At 44.5% G+C, this 26928-nt stretch overlaps 1 protein-coding gene across 1 annotated transcript in view; it reads right to left on the bottom strand.

The window, feature by feature from the left end:
* AFF2 (AF4/FMR2 family member 2) overlaps positions 1–26928 on the bottom strand; it is a 431977-nt gene that overhangs the window by 98067 nt on the left and 306982 nt on the right. The window contains 1 exon segment of the mRNA XM_042783029.1: positions 17111–17148. Coding sequence (XP_042638963.1) covers positions 17111–17148 — 38 coding nt within the window.

Below are 26928 nucleotides of genomic sequence, written 5' to 3'. Positions count from 1 at the left end.
TGTGGTCAATGACATGAGACAAAGTATATGTGAACTGCTGTATGAAAAGTGAATTTACTCTGTAAATCTTCACCCAAATCAAAATAAAATTTTAAAAAATAAATAAATAAATAAAAATGCATAATCACCTGAAAAGCTCCACTTTATTTATCTGTAATGGAGACAGTTAAAAAAAGTGGGATGGACATTACAGGGGATTCTGACCTAGCCAATATGGGTATCTGTGTGCACCTAATTCATTGGACCATAATGCTCCAATTTTCTAGTTCACTTTACCCGCTGACACTGAGGGTATGGCTTGTAGACTAACTGCTCAGGACCACTGTCCAACTGATTCAGACTGTACCTTGAATGGCTTCCTTGATAGGCTGAGGAGTCTGGCAGCAGGTTGGCTAAAGCACTTTTGTTTTCAGGGCTCAGTGGGTAGTCTCACATGAGAATGACTTAGCCTAACCCACTGACGTGTTGACGTCACTATTCCAGCCCAGCTATTCTTCTCCCAGCATGTCTCGAAGTAGATTCTGATGTTCCGTGGACAACAGACTTCTAGAGTCTGTTAAGTTGGGGAATGACTGCAATATTCTGTATAATGCCTCTCAGAGATATGATGTCATTAGAACACTAAAGGCTCAAACTTCAGCTCTGAAGGAAACCTCTCTAACCCAGCATTCCCCAGACTTACTGGACCACCCTCCACCAAACACACACAGTGTTTGTTTCATCAACTGCATAACACCTAATATCCCTCCAAATGCTATTCACGGGCCACACCTGGGGAAACGTCGACATAGCCCGTCAGGCAGGTTGCCTGAGGGAATCCCCAACTTCACACTTGCACTATCTCAGTACGTCATCTCGCTTTGAAGAATTTTGATCTGAAATGACTATGGACGTGCAACACCTAAGTCCCTAGACCAGTGTTTCCTAAATTTTTCCACACAGGAAAGGGTTGGAATGATATGCTGGGATAAACTAATGAGGTGGCTTGTCGTCAAGAGGTTCCACAGTACCAAGCCCCGCCACCCCTAGGGTTACAGAGCTTGATATATCTGCATTTAAAAAAATCCTCTCATAGATTGCCTTCACCCAAATCAAAATTTGTCTCTGTATCTACATTTTTGTAATCCATGCCACTAAAAGGCCGTGGCTAGACTCTGCTCCAATAATGTATTGCAAAATCACCCTAATTTAACTATCTTCATGTTGAGGAATTAACAGACAAACTGACTCCGTGATACTTGATTTGTGCGGCTATTGCTGACTTTGTGCGGACACTACCAAAACGGGCTGGCGTCGCTGTCAGACTGACTGGAGGGCTACTTCAGTGGTGGGACGCTGCAGAGAACAAGGGGCCCGACAGGAGACTGAGCATGACTGTGTGCAAGTACCTACAGCTTTTGAGCAAATGGCACCAAGAGAATGGATCACAGTGATAGTCCTCTGTGGTTTTCCAGATTCATCAAAGAAGGACTAAATGACCCACAGCCTCCCTGGTTAAGGGTAGCCACGGTATTCTGATGGCCCGAAAGCTGTTCTCCTGTCACCAAGCGCCAGAGTCCGTTGTATGGCAAATTTTATTTTTCCTTTGCTTTCTCCACTGTTTACACACAGTAGCTGCTCCATTTCTCCCTTATACAAATGATTTTGATTAACCAGGCCTGTCAAATAACAAAGGCAGAATTACCACTTTTTTCCTCTAAAATAGTTACCTTGTTTTTATTATTCTTTCATTATTCATTTCATGTGTATTATTCTTATTTTGGGGAATCTGAGACTTTTACTCATGTGTGTGTGTGTGTACTTGTATATGTACTTACATATTTGTATATATATCCACACACACATGTGTACATGATTTTTGCAGCCATAAAAATTATTTTAAGGATCAGATTTCAGAAGCCTTCACAATATGCTTTCACTTGAAAGACAAATCCAATTTGACATGAAGTTTCATTATGAAGAAACTGTTACATGTGATGACACTGGTTATTGAAAACTGAAATGAAGTGAGAGGAATCTCATACCAATGTGTATGAGATTCTGCTTTCTTCAAATGACACCAAGAACTCAATGTATCTAATCATCTCCGTTATGCCCACTGGGGACGGACTCTAGTGATATTGCAGAAGACTGCTTCTTGATTGCTGGAAACCCAAGGATTAAGCCATATGCCACTTTTATCTGTCGTTAAAAAAGCTTTGTGTAACTACTGCATGCTTGGAATTATTTTTCTTTCCCTCTCTTGGTTAAAGTAAATAATACTAATTACCTGGGCACAGAATTCATAAAGGAAGGGTGCCCACTAGTCAGTAGAGGTCCACACATTGGCTTTTACACTTGTGTGAATGACTGTAAACCCAGGATTAGGCATTGGAAGACCATCTGTGATCAAGTTTTCCTGTGCTCTGAGGAGTGGCCTAAGTGAAGAGCCTTTTAACAGGAACATGACAGGCCCCCTTCCTTTGGCCTAAGCAGCTTCAGGGCTAGCTGTACTATGTAATTTCATGGGCATTTCCTCTGCCTTGTTCATCAAACTCGCCTCCTGGTTTCTCCCCCAAACTCTCCTGTCTTCACAAAGCAAATCAGCTTTTGAGTACCTTTCCTCCAGCCTCCAGACCAATGTCATTCCAAGGTCACCAGAGTCTCTCTATCAGTTTCCTCCCTCCTAGAGATTCAACTTATTCCATTTATAATACTCTCCCTTTCTGCTTGGTGGAGTTTGGGAGCTGGGGCACATTTCTGAATTTGGGTCTCCTGGTTAGTTGTGCTGCACTGCGCTGTCAAGATAACTCTGGATTCTTTTTATAATTAAAAAAACCAACAAGCAGGAAATGATTGATGGATGAGCCAAGCCTCTAAGGGTGGTGTGAGAGCGTCGCTACTCAGCATGGCCATCCTCTCTCCTCAGGCCTCTCTTCCAGAGTCCTGGATCATTATGCAAAAGAATTTTATATTAAGCACTTGAAGTAAAAACTACAGTGACTCCTGCCATTACTAGTGAAATACTGAATGTACATGTTAGAAGCTACAATTCGATTACTGACCTGGTAGCCAAAAAGTGCTCCAAACAGCTCCAAGTAAATTTCCCTTCTGCCTGAAGGGTTGCTAATGACTGTGCTGCCGGAATGAACACAACGATTGGAAACTTGAACAGCACTGGCCTGGACAGTATGCCACTGGCACCGGAAACCAGTCTGTCCCCACACAAAGTCCCCCCTGGAGAATGTTCCTCAGCCAGAGGTGATTTTCCAATAAAATCAGCCTCAATTATCACCAGCATAGGCGCAATCCCCGAGGGAGGAGACCAGGCACTTCGATTCTAAGAAATGCTGCATAAGGTAAAAATAACCTTATAGCGGTGTTATTTCCTGAAACATGGTCTTGTGTTTGAGTTTCTTACATCAATATTAAGTGAGGGATTTTTTTTTTTTATCCTCACCACTGAAATGTAACCAAACGATTTAATTACTTACATATTTATGGGAAGAACATGAAACAAAAATTGTTTGGTTTTCTTGCTCTGTAGAGTGATTGCCTGGACTCTTCTGGCTAGAAATTTCTGTGACTCTATGTGTAAAGCCTTAAAGCTGTCCACTTTGGAACCATCTGCCATCTGGGACTATTGGCCAGTGGGGAAAACTACCAGAGGTATCTTCATGTTCTCCTGAGTATGTATGGCAGGCAGGAGAAAGAGTATACCAACATTCCTCAGCGTCTCTGGCTCCAAAGAACAGAGCAAGTGTGAGTGTTCTGGCTACGTGAGTGTCTCACTCTGCTAAATTCTGACCAAGATGGCCTTTCAAAAGTAGGAAATATAGTGCATGTTGTGTGGTAGTTAAGGTTGTGTGTCAGCTTGGCTGGGCTGTGGTTTTGAGTGGCTGTGCAGCTGGATGCCGTTATTCCTCATGATGAGATTGAATGTGGTGGAATCAACTCTCACGGTAGAATTTGCTGTGAGGAGCCAATTAGTTGCCTTCGGGATGAGGCCTGCTTCCAATATATAAGGAGATGCTTTGAGAAAGGTCTCTAGCTTCTTAGCACATCTGGAACCTGCATTTAGCCGAGTCATCAGTGGCCTGCCATGTTGTCTGCCAATCTTGGGACTGTTTCTGGACTTGAACTAGTGGCCTGCCATGCTACTTGCTAATCTTGGGATTGCGTCATTTTACTTGGGATTGCATCAATTTTGGGTTCATCAGCCTTAGCAGCCAGCAGCTGCATGAGTCAAAAAAGCCTCCAGCTCTAGTGGGCCTGGAACAGGAGGCAGAGCTGAAACCCATGGTGGAGGGGCCTTCACCCAACCCTTAGAGCTGGTACTTTGATCTCAGAGTTCTAGCCTCCTAAACTGTAAGAGAATAAATCCTTGTTTGTTAAGGTCATTCACTTGTGGCATTTCTGTTATAGCAGCACTAGAGAACCAAAACATGTTGTCATCTGTTACCTTAGTGACCTTTTTGTTGCCTTGCCCAGTGTCAAAATTTGCCTTCTCAACCACTTCTGCATTATCAAGCACTGCAGTGTGGGATGCCAGGAATCTGCTAATAATGACATCTACACGTAGAAACACACCTTAGTTAGTCATCTTTGTCTCACCAGCTGGAGATGTGCATGACTTCCAACATCAGCTAGGTTAAAGTTTAACTTCCCTCAAACCATGATGTAAGGGTTGGATAAGCAAATTATACATGTTAGCAAGCTTGATTTCAAGATATAAATGTATGTTTATACACACTCTACACATATGCACGTGAACTCATATATAATTTGAACTCCAGCTGTGTCTCAACAGATATTTGACACGATTGAAACAATATGGTAGAGGAGAACCTGCTCTTTGTAAGCACTACAAACACATCTGTTCACATATGTGATACTACTAGAAAATGCTCCATGTGTTTTAAAATCAATAAGCAAATGAGGGCTACCCGACAATGGCAGGGCAAGGCATTGCTGGGCCCTTCCTGCAGTGATGTTGTTACGGTGCAAAGCCTGGTGGGAGTTCTCTGAGAGAGTACCACCAAATTAGGGACAAGGTTCTGCTGCTGCTCTGTAGAAATGGGTGGGGAACCTTCGACTGTGGCTTTAAATTTTGAAAACCAGTTCATGACAGTGCTCAGAGCCATGGCTGTTGAAAAAGTGGCCAGTCAAGGCAAGTAGCGGGGTCTTGGTTTAAAATAACTGTGATTTTCTTATGTGGATAGTGACTGCCCTGAAGGAGAATTTTACAAATGCACTCAGCAAGAACAACAGCATCAGACCCCTATCTGGCACAAAAGAGCAACCTTTCCAACACGCACACTCCCCATCCGCCCTATCGTCCTTGATTTTTCTTTTAAGCAATCATTATCATACTGGACCTATCTATTTGTTGTTGTTGTTATGTGCCGTCAAGTCGGATCCGACTCATAGCGTCCCCTCCTTGGGTTTCCGAGGCAGTATCACAATGGAAGTAGATTGCCCCATCTTCCTTCCGAGGAGTGGCTGGTGGGTTTGAACCGCCAGCCTTCTGGTTAGCAGTCAAGTGCCTTAGCCACTACGCCACCAGAGCTCCCATACCTATCTATAGCTGTCTATTTATCTGTCTGTCTATCTGGTTTTAGAGTGTCACTGCCCATGAGAATGTAAGGTCCATACCAAACCAAAAACCAAACTCACTGCTGTAGAATCAGATCTGACTCATAGCGACCCCTCCTTGGGTTTCCAAGGCAGTATCACTACAGAAGTAGATTGTACAACCTTCCTTCTGAGGAGTAGCTGGTGGGTTTGAACCACCAGCCTTCTGGATAACAGTCACATGCCTTAGGTACTACACCATCAGAGCATAGTCCATAAAACACAGGTAAACATCTTTTTGGTATTCTTTGCTTTCAGCCAAGATCCATCTGACAACCGCAGTGATATCCCTTGTTCCACATCCTCTTCTGAATCTGGCTTGAATTTCTGGCGGTTCCATCATGTAAGGTTCATGTAAGTGAGAAATTTGTTTTATTCACTGCTATAACCCTAACATTTCCAACTAAAACCCAAAATCTCACTGCTATCAAGTTGATTCCAACTCATAGTGACCCCCACTGGAGTTTCAAGGTGGTAAATCTTTACGGCAGTAAAGATGTGGAGCCACTGGTGGATTTCAACTGCCAACCTTCTGGTTAGCAGTGAAATGCCTTAGGCAGTGTACCACTTCCAGCAGTACCCAGCATATAGTAGGTGCTCAATAAAGCTTGTTTAATGAAAGAATAGATGACTGAGGGCATCTAAGGATACCACTTTGAAGTTCAACCATCATCAAAGGTATGAGTTTCATCTTAGAGTACATCTGAGCTTGCACTGCTTTTTAGACAATCGATTGCTGAACTCCTCCTTAGCCCTTGTGTGTGTCACTAACTTTTCCTGGAAAAAGAACCAAGCTTTCATTTAAAATAGTCTACATATTAGATATCATTAATATCACACACAGTAAAAGTTTACTGAAAATAATTTAAAACGGTTATAGCAGTACATCAACAGGGAACCACCAGAAATTCAAGCCACATTCAGAAGAGGATGTGGAACAAGGGATATCACTGTGGTTGTCAGATGGATCTTGGCTGAAAGCAAAGAATACCAAAAAGATGTTTACCTGTGTTTTATGGACTATGCAAAGGCATTTGTCTATGTGTTGTTGTTGTTGTTATTTGCCATCGAGTCGGCCCCGACTCATAGCGACCCCTCCTTGGGTTTCCGAAGCAGTATCACTACGTAAGTAGGATTGCCCAACCTTCCTTCCGAGGAGTGGCTGGTGGGTTTGAACCGCCAGCCTTCTGGTTAGCAGTCAAGTGCCTTAGGCACTATGCTACCAGAAATTATGGATAAGATTGGAAAGAATGAGAATTCCAGAACCCCTAATTGTGCTCATGAGGAACATATCCATAGACCAAGAGGGAATCATCGGAACAGAACAAGGGGAATACTGCATGGTTTAAAATCAAGAAGGGCATGCATTGGGGCTGCATCCTTTCACCAGATTTATTCAATCTGTATGCTGAGAAAATAATCTGAGAAGCGGGACTATATGAAGAAGCACATGGCATTAGGATTGGTTCATTAACAACCTGCAATACGCAGATGACACAACCTTGCTTGCTGAAAGTAAAGAGGACTTGAAGCACTTACTGATTACAGTCTTCAGTATGGATTACATCTCAACATAAAGAAAATTAAAATCCTCACAAATGCACCAATAGGCAACATCATGATAAATGGAGAAAAGATTGAAGTTGTCAGGGATTTCATATTACTTGGATCCACAATCAGTATCCATGGAAGCAGCAGGCAAGAAATCAGACATCATATTGCACGGGGCACATCTGCAGCAAAAGACCTCTTTAAAGTGTTAAGGAGCAAAGGTGTCACTTTGAAGACTAAGGTGCACCAGGCCCAAGCATTTTCAATGACAATACTCAAGTATTTTCAACCGCCTCATATGCATGTGAAAGCTGGACAATGAATATGGAAGACTGAAGAAGAGTTGATGCATTTGCATTGTGGTGTTGGTGAAGAATACTGACAATAGCATGGACTGTTGGAAGAACAAGCAAATCTGTCTTGGCTAAAGTGTAGCCAGAATACTCCACAGATGCGAGAATGGCCAGATTTCATCTCTTGGACTTTGGTCACGTTATCAGGGACCCAGTCCCTGAGAAGGATGTCATGCTTGAAACAATAATTGAAATAATTGGTTGCCCTGAGCTTGCCCCATGAGGCTTTCATGAAAGTATATCGTCATAGACACTCCCTGAAACTGCTCAACTAGTCATTAAAAAGCCAGAATGGTTTTCACAAATATTCTCCCCACTATCTCTGGTGGCTTAGTGACTAAGGCATTTAACTGCTAACCAGAAGGCTGGTGGTTCAAAGCCACCAGCCACTCCTCGGAAGGAAGTGGTGATACTGCCTTGGAAACCGAAGGAGGGGTCGCTATGAGTTGGGTCTGACTCGACGGCAGCGAGTGAGTGAGTGGTCTGGAATGCAGTTGAGAGCATGCGTTGCTGGGGAGGGATGAAAGATGGGAAACACTGCAGGGGCGGGCAGGGCAGAGAGAGGGGCGTTGGGAAGAAGGCTTGAGAGCTTCTCTGGGCATGGCTGCCTCTGATTGTCTTGCCACCAGCAACAATTCTGTCTTTGATTTCAGTTAGCAAGAGACATGAGGGTATCCCGATGTACGCTGTTAGGTGCTGTCAAATTAGCTCCGACTCATAGTGACCCTGTGTCCAACAGAATGAAACACTGCCCGGTTCTGCGCGATCCTCACAATCCTTGCTGTGTTTGAACCCATTTTGTATGCACATCTTTTTGTATGCACATGCATTTATATTGATGTATGGCGTATATAAATGCATGTGCATATGAAAACTGGATTATAAAGCCATGTAATCTACTTCCATGTTGTAAATTCTACAAATGGAAACGTTTTCCTGCCGCAGAATGGTTTACCACCGCCCCCCCAGTGTTGCCTCTCTAGATAACTGCTGTTGATTTAGGCAACAGCTTTAATAAAACAGAAACTATGTTTCCTATTTCAGCCCCTGGCTGAAGTGAGTCATTTCTATACTTTTCAGCTTCCTGCCTCCTCTGCCATCAGCAACTAACAGTCAACTAAATAGCAGTTGATCACCCGGCTCCTGACTTTTGAACATGCTCTGTGGTGAGTGGAGCACTGGCTTGCTGTCCGGGCCCTGTGTGTAGTTACCATGAAATAAAAATAGCCCTACTGTGCTTATGTTCGGGGCTGATAAAAATACATTCAGAAAGGATTTTCATGTCAGAGGAATGACTGAATTCAGCACATGAAGTTACAATAATGGTGTTAAGTTTCATGTCCAATGTATCATATCTTGATGTAACTGAAATGTTTGAGTAAGGTGAAAGGAATTGTAGCAAAGGAAAATTTAGAAAAAAAAATGGGTAAGAAACAATCCCAGGTGGATGAAGGCGCAAGGGACCTGTTGGGTGCTTAAACGAGCTTCACAGAGCTGAGATTTGCATCAAAGTCTGCTGAGAAAGGTATATAATCAGAAAAGATTGGATAAGTCTGTTTTGTTGTAAAGGAGCCTTGGGGGTGCAATGTTTAAGTGCTTGGCTGGTAACTGCATGGTCGGCAGTTCAAACCCACTTAGTGGCTTCATAGGACAAAGACCTAGCGATCTGCTTCCTGAAGGATGACAGCCTAAGACACCCTGTGGGAAGCTTTACTCTGTCACAAGGGTTTGCGATGAGTCAGAGTCAACCCGACAGCACCCAACAGCATTTCTCTGCAAACAGTTTAAAACCGGATACTTGACTACCCCTCCTTCACTGTAACCTTTTACTTTCTAGACTAAAAGAAGCCTTTCCAGCATTTTCTTAGTTTTGTTCAAGTCACACTGCTTTCTTCTTAATGCCAAATGGAGGTCCCAGCTCTCTGTCCTCTTTCCCATTGGTTCTCTCCTGCAATGTACACACCAAGAACTTCCTGCTACGGCAACAAATGCTCCCATCCTTAGTTGCCTCTTTTAGACCCTGGTCACCACCCAGCATCTGCTTCCCTCTCCCAGTGCTTTCCGCTAGTGCTCTTCTGCTCTCTGGGGCAGTCTCACCCTCGAGTGTTCACCCGGGCCTCCTGCTGCCATAGAGGGAGCCTACTCCAAGCGGTCCCTTGCTCCATCATCCGTGCCACACAGGATGCTGCCCACACTTCGACTATGTTGGTGGTGGTGGTGGTGGTGGTGGTGGCTGCTATAGCGCTGGCCTGTACCTCGTGGCAACCCCCTGTGCAATGGGATCAGACCATAGCGACCCGTCAGGTTCTCACGGGCTGCTGTTCAGAAGTATGTCACCCGGCCTTTCTTCCTGGTGTGTCTTCATCTGGAGGCTTGGCTTCAACCTGCTCAGCATCATAATGACATGGCAGCGCCCACTGACAGACAGGATGTGGTTGGCAGGCGGTGCTGTGGGGATTGAACTTGGGCCTCCCACATGGAAGGCGAGAATTAGAACCCACCTATCTGACAGTGTAATGATGGGTCTATTTCCCGACTAGACTCACTCCAGCCTGGCACATAGTAGGTAAACAATTTGTTTGTTCAGAGACTACATGTTCACGGTTTGCTTGCATTTCTTGCGTGCCAGGTGTGTGATCCTGAGTCATCAACATTTTTTGGAAAGATCACCACATGGAAATATTAAAATAAAATTTTAGGTATAACTGTTAGGTAATAAAAGCCGAGCTGCTTCGTGAAGAAGTCACACACCTGGCCATTCTTGTCTAAGCAGCTGTGCGGAGCAGGACAGAGTGAAAAAGTAACATATGCATAAAAAAGCTGTTTTTATGGATGTTGGTTAAAAAGGCAACTTAATTCCATTGGAAAGGATTGCATTTGACACTGGCTTGAGGTCCCCCAGCATCACCAGTAGATGCCTTCTGTTTCCCTCAGAGTCATCAATAAAGAAGTGCTTTCTGTTAATTTGAGAGCTAAAGAGAAAAGTCCCATAAAACCGCCAAAAAAACAACCGAACAGGAAAACAGTGGTTGTGGAGTCGACTCCCACTCATGGCTTCCACGCGTGTGTCAGAGGGGAACCGGGCTCCACGGGGCTTCCGGGGCTGAGTTTTCGGAAGTAGATCGCTCAGCTTTTCTCCCGACGTGCTTCTGCGTGGACTCGAAACAACCTTCAGTTAGCAACTGAAGGCTTAACTGTTTGGGCCACCTCGAAGTTTTGAAGAAACTCTTACAGGTATAAAGTTGATATAACTGAAATCGGCATAATTATTAAAACGTCTGAAAACTTGCTGATTCACTGCATTTTTCACACTTTGGAGTCTTCATTCTAAGAAAATAAACTGCTACATAAAGTCATAAAATATGACTTAAAGAAACTCCAGCGACACCTTTCGAGGCACTGACAGTGGTCGCATGTGTGCTGACAGGGGAGGGGGTGAGGAACTGGGAGCAAAGGGCAAAATCTTCCTGGAACCTTGGGGTTCTGGGCAGCAGTGCTCTCTGGGTGGCAGTTGTCTCATATGTTTGCCCAGAACACACAACTCCAATTCCCCATGAAAAGGAGTGTCCTAAAGCCTGTGAAAGTGTTGTTAGCTGTGAGGATGATTGCAGGGGCGTTCTGCACCCAGTTGTAGCTCTCTGGACAACATCAAGAACCCCATTTATTTGACGCAGCTGTTTGGAGAGAGGTTTTCCGGTTCTCTTTCCATAAACTATTCTTCAAATGGCAGGGCTGGGTAGAGAGAGAAGACTGTGGAGCTCATGGGTCCTTCCCTTTCATGAAGGGCGTGTGCCAGGCATCTCACCCCCTGCCCTGTGAGGCTCGTTGGGCACAGCTGGGCTCCACGTATCTCATGCTGCTGGATCTACCCCTAAATGTGTCTTACTTTCATTGGGCACTGTGCCTCAGGGCATTTGCAATTGCTAAAAATATTTCAGAAGTCACAATGTAGGAGAGACACGTGGGCCATTTTATCATTTCAGATGTGGGAATTCTATCCTTCCCAGGGAGGACTTTTAAAACTGTGTGCTTACTTGGAATACGCTCAGCAACTGGGCCTAAGTTAGGAAGGCATGGGTTCCTCAAAGTCCCTCGTTGGTGCAGTTAACAGGCTTGGTTGGTAACCGAAAGGTTGCCAGTTCGAGCCCACCCAGGGGTGGCTTGGAAGACAATCAGCCACTGAAACCCCTAGAGAGCGTAGCTCTCCTCTGACACATGGGGGGTCTGCATGAGTGAGAACTGACTGCGGGGCAGCTGGGTTTTGGTTTTGGATCTCAGACTACCTGTGGAAGCAAGGCCTCCAGGTAGTCGTTTGAGTTCACAAGGCTGGGAGAGCCTCATTCTGTGTTCTTTGCCACACTCTCCTCGCACAATGAATGTCTTTGGTTCCTCCTCTGCAGCCAATCCCACAAGCCGAGTGTTTGGCAGAACATCCTTCACAATCCATCGACTTCTCTCCTTCGGCATGAATGCCGATGTCTCCACTGACAGTCTGTCCGGCCGGGAGGTGTGTGCATCCAAGAACATCACAAGACAGACAGACCCAAGCTACACAATTATCTTTGGTCATAAGGGGCCATTTAAGCCTCTCCTCAATGTCCTCTGGGCCATGCTTATCCTCTAACAGCTCTCTTTAAAATTCTAATGACATGGCTTCTTGGCACCATATCCAAGGCAGAAATGATGGGTAAAGGCTTTCTGTGCATATGTGCATGTGCACATATGTAGAGAAACACATATGTATGATATGTGCAATGTTTATAATGGCCATGCATCCACCTCAAACTTCAACCAATCAAATATTTGCCTAAAATGAGCCTACATAGAAAGCAGGCTTTCCCCTCTAGCGGCCCTGCTCTCCCTGAGAGGTGGAGAACCATATAAATCCCCTCACTGAGGCCTGCAGCAAGGTAGGAACGTGTCCAATTTCACACCACAAGCTAGTGGCAGACCCAAGATGAGAACCCCAATCTACTGACTCTGGGTTTATGCTTAATAATTAGGAGACTAATTGATGATTCACATTCAGTAATAAGTTGAGCTCTTCAGTGCTGTTTGACTCGACCAGGGCTTATCCTTCCTCTGCATAGGCCCTCAGGGCCCCATGTCACCACCAATTCTTAGCCTTGGTTTCCAACGTGACCTTTCGTTGCCTGCACCCAGCCAGGCAGCCTGGGCTCCTCGTTTCCCCTGCCACCTCGGTACCAGTGTCTCAGATCAGCAGTCCTGAAAGTCCTGGTGCAGACGCCTCCCCCACCCCACCCCACACACCTTCCCCGGTAGTGCTGGCTAGGGTACGCCCTCTCCTCAGAGCCTTCCTCAGGCGCGATCTGTCCCCCACTTAACAAACACATCTCTCCTGATCTTGTATTTTGTTATTTACAAACCGATTCTATCTCTCCTAGTGGACTCTAAACTCCTCGAGGGTAAGACCTGTGTCAGATTCATTTTTAATTCCCTCAGCATCTATCACAGCTCCCGGAATGCTGGAGATCCTCCATAAATATTCAAGCGGGAGAAATGAATAATGCACCCACCCACGTCATGGTCACGGGCTATTTGTCATTTTTTAATAATGAAACTACCGTATCTCTGAGATGGATCAGTTCCTAAATAAAGCTGTAATTTCCTATGCAGAGTGGACCATGATACTGGTTTGTGAAAGACAACAACCGCCTTGTCAAAGTGGAAAAGCAAGGAAGAATGTCATGCTTGGCAATTGTGTTCTCTCTGTCTCTCTCTCTCTCTCTCTCTTTCTCTGTAACAGATGTCAACCTCAGTTAGACTCAAGTCAACTTATTAGTGCATGGCTTTTAGCCAAAAGCAATTCACATTTGCAGAAGTGTACTATCACATATGTCTTAATAACAGAAATGTGTTTTTTAAAAAATGTATGTGATAAGTCACATATGGTAGGAGAAATCTGTACATCTCTCAGGCCTTGTTGTCACAATGAAGGCTTGGAGACGGTTGCCGCGGCATGTTAACATTCACGAGAAAGTCTCCTTGACACACTAAAGAACCAGAGTCGTAACATCCAAATCAAGCTTTGCCACCAGCATGGTTCCTCTATACTGAGAACTACATCAGGCATCTCTTCTCCTCACCACTGATGTTAACACCTTTCCATTTGATTCTTACCCTCAGTGATAATATTTACTATTTCAGGGCAAAGTCATTAGCGTAGCCAGGTACATTATGTCCTTATACCCACCAAGCACATATTTAATTTCTTCCTTATATGGAGTGTAATTAATGTGTACCACAGTGTCCCTATGGTGATGAAAGAACTTACAACCATGAAGGTATTCAAAGCAAATGGAACAAGTGGCTGGGTAAACGGAGAGGCAGGCGAACCTTTGGAGAGGAAAATGGACAAATCACCCCAAGTGAGAGGTGACTGAGCCGTAGCTGGATCTTGACAAGGAGCAGAATTTCAGTAAATCCATACACACTGCAAGATAGCCATCTAGATATGACTTGGGACACCACCCCAAGGTTCTGGAAGTGTGTTCGCAGGAATCAGGATCTGAGCTGCCACTTTGCTATCGATGGATTTTATATCCATAACAATTTTCCAAAGTACTGAGCGGTGAGTGAGAATCAGGGAGCACACCACCCAGAACGTCCTGAACACACGATCAAACCAAAGGCAGACCCACTGCCATCGAGTTGATTCCGACTCACACCAACCCTCTAAAACCAAAACACCCCAAAAACTCACTGCCATCAAGTCGATTCTGACTGACAGCAACTCCCATTGGGTTCGGTGGTGGTAAATCTTTATGGAAGTAGATTGCCCCATCTTCCTTCTGCAGAGCAGCTGGTGGGCTCACACTGCTGACCTTGAATGCCTTACCCACTGCGCCACCAGAGCTCCTGTGAATACACAGTAAGGCCTCAGGAAATACTTGCTCACTTTTTAAAGGCCAGAAGGAGAGAGGATTGATAGTTTAGCCTTCAGCACCCATCAAAAAGCTTCCATCTGTGCCTTTTTCTACCTGAGCAATGACTGCAGAGGTCAGCAAACTTTTTCTGTCATATTTCCGGCTTTGCTGTCCACTGGTCTCTGGTACAACAACTCAGCACAAAAGCAACCACAGACAATAGGTAAACAAATGAGCATGACCGTGTTCTAATAAAACATTTTTTATGGGCATTGAAATTTGAATTTCATACAATTTTCACATTTTGCTGAATATTATTCTTCTTTTGCATATTCTTCTTCCTTTTGTCAACTATTTAAAATGGTTGGATTTGGCCTGTGGGTTGGACTTTGGCAAGCAGATTGCATCAAAGCACACGGCTGCCCATCTTTACCGATCTGTGTTCAAACTTCAGTTACAAATGATGCCACCAAATCTCTACTTTTCCAGCAAGACTAGACACACTTCATTGTATGCTCAAAGAAGACCAGTCAAATGTTACTTCTTGCTCACAAGATCAAAGCAGTAAGTGGTCCCAGGCAAAGCAGATAGGACAAACCAGAGAAATGTGGGGACATTTGAAATGTGGCATGAGTCAAGGATAATAGAGACTGGATGACTCGGTCAGTTATAATACAGCTGCCCTTCTGATCTGACGGCAGCCCCCACTAGAGGGTCCTCTGAGCTCCGGTGCAGCCACCAGCCTTATTGAGCTTCTAGGTTGGGTTCTAGAAGGACTGTTTTCTGGGGTGTGTCCAATTTGTTTACTTGGTCACTCATTCAGAAAACATGTATCAAACCCTATTATATGCACACTGTGTGGAACGGGAAATCTCTGGCAGATAGTAGAAACTGCCAAAGAAGGACCACTATACATAAAACCTTAAGAACATCCGATTCTGTCAGCTATCACTCAGTGTAATTGAGCCAAGCTCTGGTGCTTCTGCTCCGGAGCCCAGGTCTTCAGGAGGCCTCTCTGGTGTCCTGGAAAAGCTAATTCTTTGATAAAGCACAAACAACCTTCTTGCCATTGGCATTAGCTGACACATTCTCCCAGAAACTATTAAAAATCAATACACTCTCCCCATGTCTGTATTTGGTACCAACTCGAATGGAAGTTGGCTGTCATGAACTAAGATTGCTGTTGAGGGGATTGCAACTCACAACGACCATATAGGACAGAGTGGAACTGCCCTACCGGGTCTCCAAGGCTGTCAGTCTTCACAGAAGCAAAGCCCAAACCACACCCACTGCCGTGGAGTCCATTCTGACCCACAGCGCCCCTAGAGGACAGAGTGGAACTGCACCACCGGGTCTCCAAGGCTGTCAGTCTTTATGGGAGCCAAGCCCAAACCACACCCACTGCCGTGGAGTCCATTCCGACCCACAGTGCCCCTAGAGGACAGAGTGGAACTGCACCACCGGGTCTCCAAGGCTGTCAGTCTTTACAGAAGCCAAGCCCAAACCACACCCACTGCCGTGGAGTCCATTCCGACCCACAGTGCCCCTAGAGGACAGAGTGGAACTGCACCACCGGGTCTCCAAGGCTGTCAGTCTTTACAGAAGCCAAGCCCAAACCACACCCACTGCCGTGGAGTCCATTCCGACCCACAGTGCCCCTAGAGGACAGAGTGGAATTGCTCCACTGGGTTTCCAAGGCTGTAATCTTTAAGGAAGCGGACTGCCTCACTTCTATAAAGCGGCTGGTTGGGGGTTTGTACTGCCGACTTTGACCTTCCAGTTAGCACCTGTGCTATTCGTCTTTGTTATGTGCCGTCAGGTCAGACCTGACTCTTAGTGACCCCTCCTTGGGTTTCCAAGGCGGTATCACTGCAGAAGTAGATTGCCCAACCTTCCTTCCGCAGAGTGGCTGGTGGGTTTGAACCGCCAGCCTTCTGGTTAGCAGTCAAGTGCCTTAGGCATTACGCTACCAGAGCTCCTATCTGAGCTATTACTGGGTCTGTAATAACCCAGCAACTACAGCAGTTCTTCCCTCATCACATGGCTGGCCCAACCGGTATGCATGGTAACGTTGCAATCAGATGTCACCAACCCAAAGGACAAGACAGACATCCTTCTTAATTTGAAAGCCTCCCTTCTGGAAGAGATAGGATGTCTATATTTAAAAGAGTGGCATGCAGCTTGTTTATAATTTAATAGTGTCCCATAAAATGCCTTGGAAATAGCTCTCTGGTAGCAACAAAAACCTTGAGTTAAATATATTTTTATGAGCTTTTCATTAACAGAGTAGTGAGGCCTCGATGCTGAGGTGCCAAACCACCCCACGTGGTGAGAAATCACTTGGCCCCTTTCAGCCATTTATGTCTCTGTCGTGGGCCCAAGGTTTGCAATTAAAAATGTGCAAAATCCAGACGCTTGGAGTACTATGCATTGACTACTATTATAATGGTATTTGCCAGCTCATCATGGGTGGCGCACATTAATTTCTGTAAACTGAGCACACAACTTGAGGCATTTCCTCATCAGGGACACGGAGAAAAATCAAAGCTGGTTTCTGCTCACTGGAAGGTTTTTTTTTTTTTTTTCTCTTGTTTTTGTTTTATTCTGTTTAATTGTCATGAATAGAGATAACCTTATTTATTTATTTATTGCATGCATGTGTGGAGTCCATTAAAATTAAAATATCCAATAAAAATATCAACTTACTTTACAGGATTATTCTTAGGCTTTGCCTTTTCAACAGCCTGTAAACAGAAAAAAGAAGAAAAGAAAAACACACACAGTTAGAACACATGAGCAGGCATAATCCTGGCGACTAGTTAGCACAACAATAAGCCGTGGAAAGCGTTCTTCAGAAACACTGGCGCTAGCCCGGGCAAGGTGCTGGAGTTATGCAGAGGAGAGACTCCAAATGCCATCTGCCTCTCCCAGGGATGCGATTACCTCTCCAGGTGCAGGTTTCACAGGCAGCAGGCCTCCTCGAGGTTGCTTAGGAAGTTCAGCAGGGGCCACGTTCTTAGGGACACAGCTCAGGCCTCCTTGCCTTCCCTTATCTTACCCCTGTGTGGGCCTGATATGCTTGTAATGACAGAGTGGCCAGGCGGCTGTGTCACTATTGACACCTGGCCGGACCTACACAGGGAGATCAAGGCCAAAGTGTCCATTTCCAAAATAATTGTTATTAGCCCACAGCACAAAAGGGCAAGGGCAAGGGCTGACCAAATGCCCAGATCAATTTCCTTTTGTGAAACCTTTAAGAAAACACTGCGAATCATGGAAATGAGGAACCCTCTAGCCTCTCGGCCTGTGTCGCCTTAGCCATGGAGCCTGGTTCCAGTTTACTGCTGAACCCATTGATCTGCATACAGTCCATTTCTCACTCAGGCAAAGAGCTAGTGGTCCTCCCAGTGTATTAGGAAAAACAACGCGGATCATCTGTGCACAGCCCTCTTATTTCTGTTTCCCTCTCCACAGGGATTTCACCGCCTGCGATTCTCCTGGAATTAAAATGTTGCTAAGCAACACAGCTGGGGGTGCTGATGGCAGAATGGCTACAGTCTATCAAACTGTTTAAGCACCTGGAGGGGTTTAAGGATGATATTTTTCATGCTTCTGTAGCATAATTATGTAATCAGAACCAAACTTATAGTTCGTAGACTTTTGTAGGCTATAGAAATAACATTTAATATAGAGAGTGAAGAAGCACCAATTTGACCACCTCAGGGCTGTTCAGATCCTCTCAGAAGTATCTGTTTGGGCACCTTTATATTTGTGAATCCTAGTGGTGAAGGAAGGCTAAGGAGAAGAAGAGAATACTGCTGTAAATTGAACATGGAGGCGACAACTTGTAACAGAGACAACATATAATCTAACATTGGCCTTGACATTACAGGTGACCAAAGATAAACACACTGAACCCTTTGATGCATAATAACAACTCAGTGCACTTCCAAACAAGCTTTTTCTTTTTCTTTTTTTTCAAATCTTTGAAACCTTTCAAATTTTTCAAATCTTTTTTTCAAATCACTTCCCACGTTTAGACATTAGGGTTGGAAATCTAAGCCCTTTGGGGTATGAAGTTTCAGGTTCTGTGCCTAAATACCCATTAATATTTAGCTGTCTTTGGAAAAACTCATTTTCTCATCTGTGCCTGAGGTTGAATTTTGGTAAGTGCTAGGATGGTAAGAAAGCTAGGGAATGAGGTAGCAGGTTAAAATGAGGAAGCAAGAAATATGTATCTAGCTGGTCCAATTAACTCTCATAGGTATCAAGGAGGTGGAAGTCTGTCCCTGTGCAGGGCATGTCAAAGTGACAGCACCACTCATAGTGTGGATTCTGCCAAATCAATGGGCAAAAGAAGTGGCGGATGCAATAAGTGAGGGCGAGACTTCAGCCTTAACTATAGTAGGGGCACCCAGTCTGCACACACATACACTCACATTGTTATGGACTGAACCGTGTCCCCCTACCCCCTACCACCAAAAAAATAAAAATAAAAAGTTGCAATCCTATGAATATGACCTTATTTGGAAGTAGGGCTTTTGAAGATGTTATCAGGTAGGCTAACATGAGGTCGTACTGCAGTAGGGTGGGTCCTAGTACCATCTGAGTGGTTTTCTTATAAAAAAAAAAGAAGAAGAAGAGGCACAGAGAGGGACGTAGAGGGAAAATGACCATGTAACCACTGAGCTACGCTCCCTGGGTCTACCAGAAGCCAGGAGAGATGAGAAAGGCTCTTCCCTGGGGCCTTCAGAGAGAGCACTGCCCCGCTAACACCCTACAAGTTCTAGGCTTCTAGCCTCCAGAAGTGTGAGAGGATGAATTTCTGTGGTTTAAAGCCACCCAATTTGTGGTACTTCACTACAAAAGCCACAGGAAACTCAGACAGGCCTTTTAACTACCTTGGCTTCCCTGGCCCTGGCCAATTTGGAACAGATATGGTCGTGGGCTAAAGACATGCTACTGTGCAAATAAAATAAATCAATCTTTTTCAGTCTCTTACAATCCCAGCAAGTCTGTTCTAGAAGACTTGGATTATCATAAAGTAATGGGCATTGTGTCCAAGTGGTTTCCAGCCATTTCCAAAGCCTGCTGCATGAGCTAGTGTGAGCAGGCCACTGGCAGAGGACATGGGAGGGGAGACATCAAAGTGACCCTGCTTAACCTAACTTCACTTCGGAGACATGGCTTCTCAAAACATCTTCTGTTCTCTGTGCTTCCGGACTGTCAACTCGCCCCTGCCACTCTTCTCTCACCAGGATGACCAGAATCATGTTGGTGCCAGTTTCTTTGAAACATAGGTCTTTTTAGACAATCATTAAAAAAACTCTCACTGCCATCGAGTCGATCCGATTCCTAGCGACCCCTCCTGGGGTTTCCGAGGCGGTATCTCTACGGAAGTAGATTGCGCAGGGCAGCAAATGCATTCACATTAATTTTCTTCTGGGCTATTGACTGGAAATGTCTCTGTGGAGAGGTTCTCGTCTCTTTCGAAATTAACGGGGGGAGCATCACAGAGTCCCAGCAGCTCTAGTCACATGTATTCTCTTGTGTGTACATCACCCGTAATTTCTGAATTAAATTGTGGCAGTGAGTCTCCACCACACGCAAGGCACAGCTCACCATGTAGGTATACCACTTTCTCTGTCCTTTGACTTTGTTTTAGGCATGCTATGAGAAATTAGTACATTAGGGGTCTTGGAAGAAAAGTTTAGAAGTCAATTATTTGGGTGCAAATTGTACATATCTTTAAAGTATAAGAATGATTCTACAAAACATACAAGGAGGAATTCACCTCTTGAGATAACGGGAGTTGAGAAATCCCAAGTGCCGGATACATGTGCCAGCATGTGAGACACCCTGGGAAAGGAGGGAAATTAAAATGAAATGACATGATGCAATTCAGCAAGCATTAAGAGTGTTACATGTTGGGATTCTAGCTAATTTGAGTTCAAAAACATGTATTAAAGTAACTTAAACTGATTGGGAAATGGAGGCTAGCTGGTTAACGGTTATGCTCTTTTAATTTATAATTTCTATATGCTTTTTGAACACCTAGATTATGCTTGTTTTGTGCTGTATTTCCCTAATATGCTACTGATCTTGCCATCGAGGAAGCTTTACTGCAAGGAGAAATAGTTACAGAATTTAAAACATGAAATACATTTCAATGGCTTTTATAGAGTAAGGAGAGGTGGTATGCTATAGCGGAGAGTGTTGTGCTAAAAATCTGAAAACCAGGTTTCTAGCCCCAGTTTAGGCATCCTTGGATGGCACGAAGCATTAATGCACTTGGCTGTTAACAGAAAGGTTGGAGGTTCGAGCCCAACCAGAGGCTCCTTAGAAGAAAGGCCCGGTGATCTACTTCCGGAAAATCAGCCCCTGAGAACCGTATGGAGCCTGGCTCTACTCGGACACAAACGGGATTGCCATGAGCTGGAATCAACTCATGGCAACTGGTTCAGTCCCAGCTTTACCATTTACTGCCTTAGGACACTGGCAACTTAGCTAATTCCTCAGTGACTCAGTTCCTCATTTTAAAAATGAAGATGATCACTGAAGATGATCCACGTGCCCCGTCTACCCCCAGCACGTCTGTGAGTGGCCAATACGCACGAGAGTGCTCTGGAAACTGCAGGACGAATGCAGTGCGTCGTGAGTGTGACTGCGGTCCACACAGGTGTTGATGGGCGGGGTAGGGTGCAGTTACTCTGTGTTCCTCTCTCCACATCAGGGTAGTTCTGTGGTGAAGAGAATACTTCTGTCTGGAATGTTCTACTCAAGGAAGACTCTGGTGTGTTTAGATTCTACTGACGGGTCAAACACAGCACACCAGAGGTTCCCTCGCCCTCCACACAGGGCCTCTTCCCTGACTCCTATTGTGGTTGGTTTTAGAGAGGTTGGGACATTGAGGCAGTGGTGGTGGGGCAGCAATACACATGCATACACTCAAAACACACACATACTCTCCAAGAATGCCTAGGACTCATCCCTATCTTCCCGGTGACTCCTCTCTTAGTATTCTGAAGATGGTGTGGGATGAGGGATATCATTGCTGATGTCAGATGGATCTTGGCTGAAAGCAAAGAACATCAGAAAGATAATTACCTGTGTTTTCTTGACAGAACAAGGGGATAGTGCATAGCTTAAAATCAGGAAGGGTGTGCATTAGGGTAGTATAATTTCCCCATACTTATTCTATCTGTATGCTGACAAATTATCTGATAAGCAGGACTATATGAAGAAGAACACAGCACCAGGATTGGAGGAAGAGTTGTTAACAATCTGAGATATTCAGATGACACCACCTTGCTTACTGAAAGTGAAGAGGACTTGAAGCACTTACTGATGAAGATCAAAGACTACGGCCTTCAATGTGGATTACACCTCAACATAAAACAAAAATCCCGCCAACTGGTCCAATAAGCAACATCACGGTAAATGAGAAAAGATTGAAGTTTTCAGAGATTTCATTTTACTTGGATCCACAATCAACGCTCATGGAAGCAGCAGTCAAGAAATCAGATGTATTACACCAGGCAAATCTGCCACAAAAGACCTCTTTAAAGTGTTAAAGAGCAAAGATGCTACTTTGAAGACTAAGGTGCACCTAACCCAAGCCATGGCATTTTCAGTCACCTCATATGCACGAAAGCTGGACAACGAAGAAGGAAGACCAAAGAAGAGTTGATGCTTTTGAGTTGTGCTGTTGGGAAAGAATACTAAAAGTACCATGGACTGCCTGCCAGAAGAACTAACAAATCTGTCCTGGAAGAAGTACAGCAAGAATGGCTCATGGAAGTGAGAATGGCCAGACTTCGTCTCACCTACTTTGGCGATGTTGTCAGATGGGAACATTCCCTGAAGAAGGACATCATGCTCGGTAAAGTGGAGGGTCAGAGAAAAAGGGGGACACCATCAGTGAGATGGATTGACACCGTGGTTGCAACACTACACTCAACCACGGCAAGAATCGTGTGGACAGTGCGGGACTGGGCATTGCTTCATTCTGTTGTATGTAGGGTGGCTGTGAGTCAGAGCTGACTTGGCTGCACCTAACAAACAACCACAACAACCTCCATGCTTCACTCCACAGGGAGACCTCTTTCCTTTTTCACTACCATTTGACCCTGAGGTTTGTGAAGCTCTGTGGATCTTCTCTAGGTGAGCCTCCTCCATGGTGGGGCATCTTGAGAAATGATACGCCCAGGGAGCAGGTACTGCTGTCATTCCACGGGGTGTGCATGAGCGGGTTCCTGTCTTATTGCTAGTATTGTGCTGTTCCTGGTATACTGCTAAGCAGCAAATCTGTCTCCTCTGGAGGGAGGGTATGGCTAAGGACCTGGTCATAATTACTTACTCAAATCTGTCTGACTTAAATGTTTACTTACTTAAATTTGTCTTCCTAAACATAAGAAGAATCTTGTCTCTCTGTTATGTACAGAATCCTTGTGCTGCACTGAAGCTAAAGTGACTTGGGGACCATACTTCATTACACAAAGATTAAGAATGTAGAGCTCTCACCCAAAAATGAGAGGAAGGAAAGAAGGGAGGGTGGGAAAGGAAGGAGGGAGGGAGGGAGGAAGGAAGGAAGGGCGAGAGAGAGGGAGGGAAGGAGGGAGGGAGAAGGGAAAGATGAAGGGAAGGGAAGCGAGGCTCTGGTAGTGGATCCTGTTATCCAAGACATATCCAACACATTTCTGTAGAGAGGAAATGCTCCACATGAGGCACTCTGGAAACTTGCTGCATCTCTGTATGATGACAAAACTTCTGCAAAATTCTTTGGTAAGCTATTTCTGTCCTGGTGACTATATATCATTCACTGTTATTCTAGTCCAACTGAGCCATGCACCGGATTTGTAGAAAATCTAGAGAACGCATTTGGGTTTTTAAGATGCCCATCCTCAGTTATATCCAGACTTAGAACAGCATCATCACCATCACCGCTCCCACCTCGCTCCCCCCGACGAAGTTCATATGTTGAAATGGACAGAGTGAGTACTTGGATGGCCTGGGGATGTTGCAGGCACTGGACTCATATTACAAGGCTACATATTCAAGTACTGCTTTTGTCTTTAATCAGTAAGCATGGCATGCGATTCTGTTAGCATTGTTTTGTATGGCCTTGACGCTGACTGCTTATATATTTTTCCCTGGAATTCTACTAGTAGATACACTCAAGCTGGGTCTGTGCAATGCATTTCTTGAGAAAAAGTGAAAAGTCAACCATCCAGATAATTTCAAATAACTGAATACTATGCATTATGGAAGCCAGATGGAAGAACAATGAATTACATTGGGCTTTTCCATTTATTTATTTTGTTTGCCTTTTTGTGCCTTTCACAATGGTTCTTCTGTGAGACACAGCTAGACTTTAACCTTGCAGCATATATTGGTAAATTTCATTGATTGCCTAAGTTCAAAGAGAATCTCCCCTATCAGCCAAGGAACTCGTCATTAGGGTATTCAGAGGGCTTCCAATCGGTAACTACAGAATTAGTGAAATCGATGAAAGAGATATACTGAGAACACTTGCCCAAATATAAAAATGAATTGCTTAATTACAGCATTTACATAGATTTCACAGGAGTGAGTAAAACACCAAGAGGCACTAATACCCTTACAAGCTTGTAGTTTCAGCTGGCAGCATGCATGCACAGCCAGTACGACAGATTAAGAGGAGAAAACGTCACTCAACATGTCATACCACCTGGATGCCTGCCTGAGTCCCTGACTTGACATTGAGGTGCTGCAGCTTTTAGGAAAACACCACTCACTATTTTTAATCATCTGGATGCGTGCCTCTAAGGGGACGTGGGAACATCTTGTATTTGAAACTTGAACCTGTAGGAAGCAAAATTTACTTTTCTGCAGCCAATCTGAGTCCTCTTGGACCTGATGCTGGGAGAAGGGGGCACCTCACAATGACAAGTGTTTTTGGTGGGAGACTGTCAACAGTTAATAGAGGCTCTTTCCCTACCATCTGTAACCAGCAAAATGGGAAAAGTCTTCTCAGCATATAACTCGCTACTGTTGAGTGGGATCCAACTCATAGCGACTCCTCCTTGGGTTTCTGAGGCAGTATCACTACGGAAGTAGATTGCCTACCTTCCTTCCGAGGAGTGGCTGGTGGGTTTGAACCGCCAACCTTCTGGTTAGCAGTCAAATGCCTTAGGCACTACGCCACCAGCGCTCCTGCACATTAGTAGGTACTCAATGATGTATTGCTGTTGTGCTGTTAGGTGCTGTAGAGTCAGTTCCAACTCATACCCTATGTACAAAAGAACGTAACACTGCCCCGTGTGCCATTCCCACAGTCATTGACATACCTGAGCCCATTGCTGCAGCCACTGCATCGATCCATCCCATTGAGAGTCTTGCTCCTTGCTGCTGGCCCTCTACTTGACCAAGCATGATATCCTTCTCCAGGGAATGAGAGGTGAAGTCTCAGCATCTTCCCTTCTAAGGAGCATTCCAGTTGTACTTCATGTAAGACAGATCTGTCTGTTCTTCTGGCAGTCCATGGTATGTTCACTATTCTTTGCCAAGACATAACTTCAATGCATCAATTATTCTTTGGTCTTCTTTATTCATCGTCTAGCTTTTGTATGCATATGAGGCAACTAAAAATACCATGGCTTGCGTCTCTTTTGCAAATTTGCCCAATGTAATGTATCATCTGATTTCTTGACTGTTGCTTCCATGGGTGCTGATTATGGATCCAAGTAAAATGAAATTCCTGACAACTTCAATCTGTTCTCCATTTATTGTGATGTTCCTTATTGGCCCAGTTATAAATATTTTTGTTTTTTTGATGTGGAGATGTAATCCATACTGAAGGCTATAGTCTTTGATCTTCAACAGTAAGTGCTTCAAGTCTTCTTCATTTTCAGCAATCAAGGTTGTGTTGTCTGCATATCACAGGTTGTTAATGAGTCTTCCTCCACTCCTGATGCCACGTTCTTCTTCATGTGGTCCATCTTCTTGGCTTATTTGCTCAGCACACAGATTGAATAAGTGTGATGAAAGGATGCAGCCCTGATGGATACCGATACTGATTTTAAACCATGCGGTGTGTCCTTGTTCTGTTTGAACCACAGCCTCCTGATCTATGCACAGGTTCCTCATGAGCAAAAGTAAGTGTTCTAGAATGCCCATTCGTTGCAATGTTACCCATAATTTGTTATGATCCACACAATCGAATGCTTAGTCCAACTCACGGTGACCCCATGTGTGTCAGAGAAGAACTGTGTCCTACAGGGTTTTCAATAGCTGAGGTTTGGGAAATAGATGACCAGGACTTGCTTCCAAGTAACCCCTGGGTAGATGTGAACCTCCAACCTTTCCATTAGTACCTGAGTGTGTTACCATTTGCACAACCCAGGGTCTCCTTTGTCCTTTTAGAGTATGTTATATTCTGGGTCGGGGGCTACACCCATCTTTATCCATATACCACATACCAACTGACTTCTCTGTACCTCAGTGTCCCCAGTGGTAAATGAGGCAACTGGAATAAGGATCTACCGTGGTCATTTTAAGCATCAGTCTTCAGCATTTTAATGTCCTTGTGCGTAATACACACATGTATACTCATGAGTATTTAATTTCATATATACACACACATGTGCACACAAAATATTATTTCTTTCAGGGCTAAATGTGGAACTTGAGTCCATCTTCATTAGCAAGGAATGACTCTGAGCAAGTATATAAATTCTTTAGTCTAATGTTCTCACTTTTCCTGTGAGATCCTCTGTGAGTGGTGGTGTGGTCCCACACACTTTGGAGAGGTCTGCATTTTTTTTTTTTAAATCTGCTTATCCACTGTATTTTGAATGGTTCATCTTGGGTTGGTAACTACTCTCGAATTTGGACAGCTGTCCTGTCCTGTAGACTTCGCAATGCATATGCTCTTTGCTCTCAGTAAATAAACAGAAAAAAAAAAAAAGTTATGGCTGCTTAACAGTAAGACAGAGTCTGCTTCCTGTTCAGGACCTCAGACAATGTCCTTGGGGTTTGCGTCCTGCCAATAGCAGACATTTGTGGGACAGAGTAACGCATGCTTGGGCTCACATCATAGCCCCAGTAAATTTTTCAAAGCCAGCATATACATTGCAAAATCTCACATTTTCAGATTGCCGAAGGGTTTTATTACAGAGCTAGAGATGTTCGTATTACTCTCAGTATACTCCAGAACTCTGATTAAACTCAAGACTTGGAGATTTCCAATAAACTTAACCACACTCGTGGTGCACTTCTTGGGGCTGATGTATATTGCCATCTCTCAGTTTGTTGTGCTTGATGGCCTGTCTGTTATGATGCTGGCAGCTAGGCCACCAGGACAGGTATCAGTAGAGCTTCCTGACTAAGACAGACAAGAAAAAAAGGCCTGGTGAATCTACTCCCAAAAATTAGCTAAGAAGCAGGTTCTGGCAAGATGGCGGACTAGGCAGAAGGATTGCACAGACCCTCTTCAACAAAGAAAAGGGAAACCAATTAACACAGACACAGAAGATAATCTTGGA

The sequence above is a fragment of the Orycteropus afer genome, unplaced genomic scaffold (assembly GCF_000298275.1).
Source record: "Orycteropus afer afer isolate SDZICR_OR568_19922 unplaced genomic scaffold, OryAfe1.0 scaffold00597, whole genome shotgun sequence".
Lineage (NCBI taxonomy): Eukaryota > Metazoa > Chordata > Mammalia > Tubulidentata > Orycteropodidae > Orycteropus > Orycteropus afer.
This window is presented reverse-complemented; position numbering and strand designations above follow the sequence as displayed.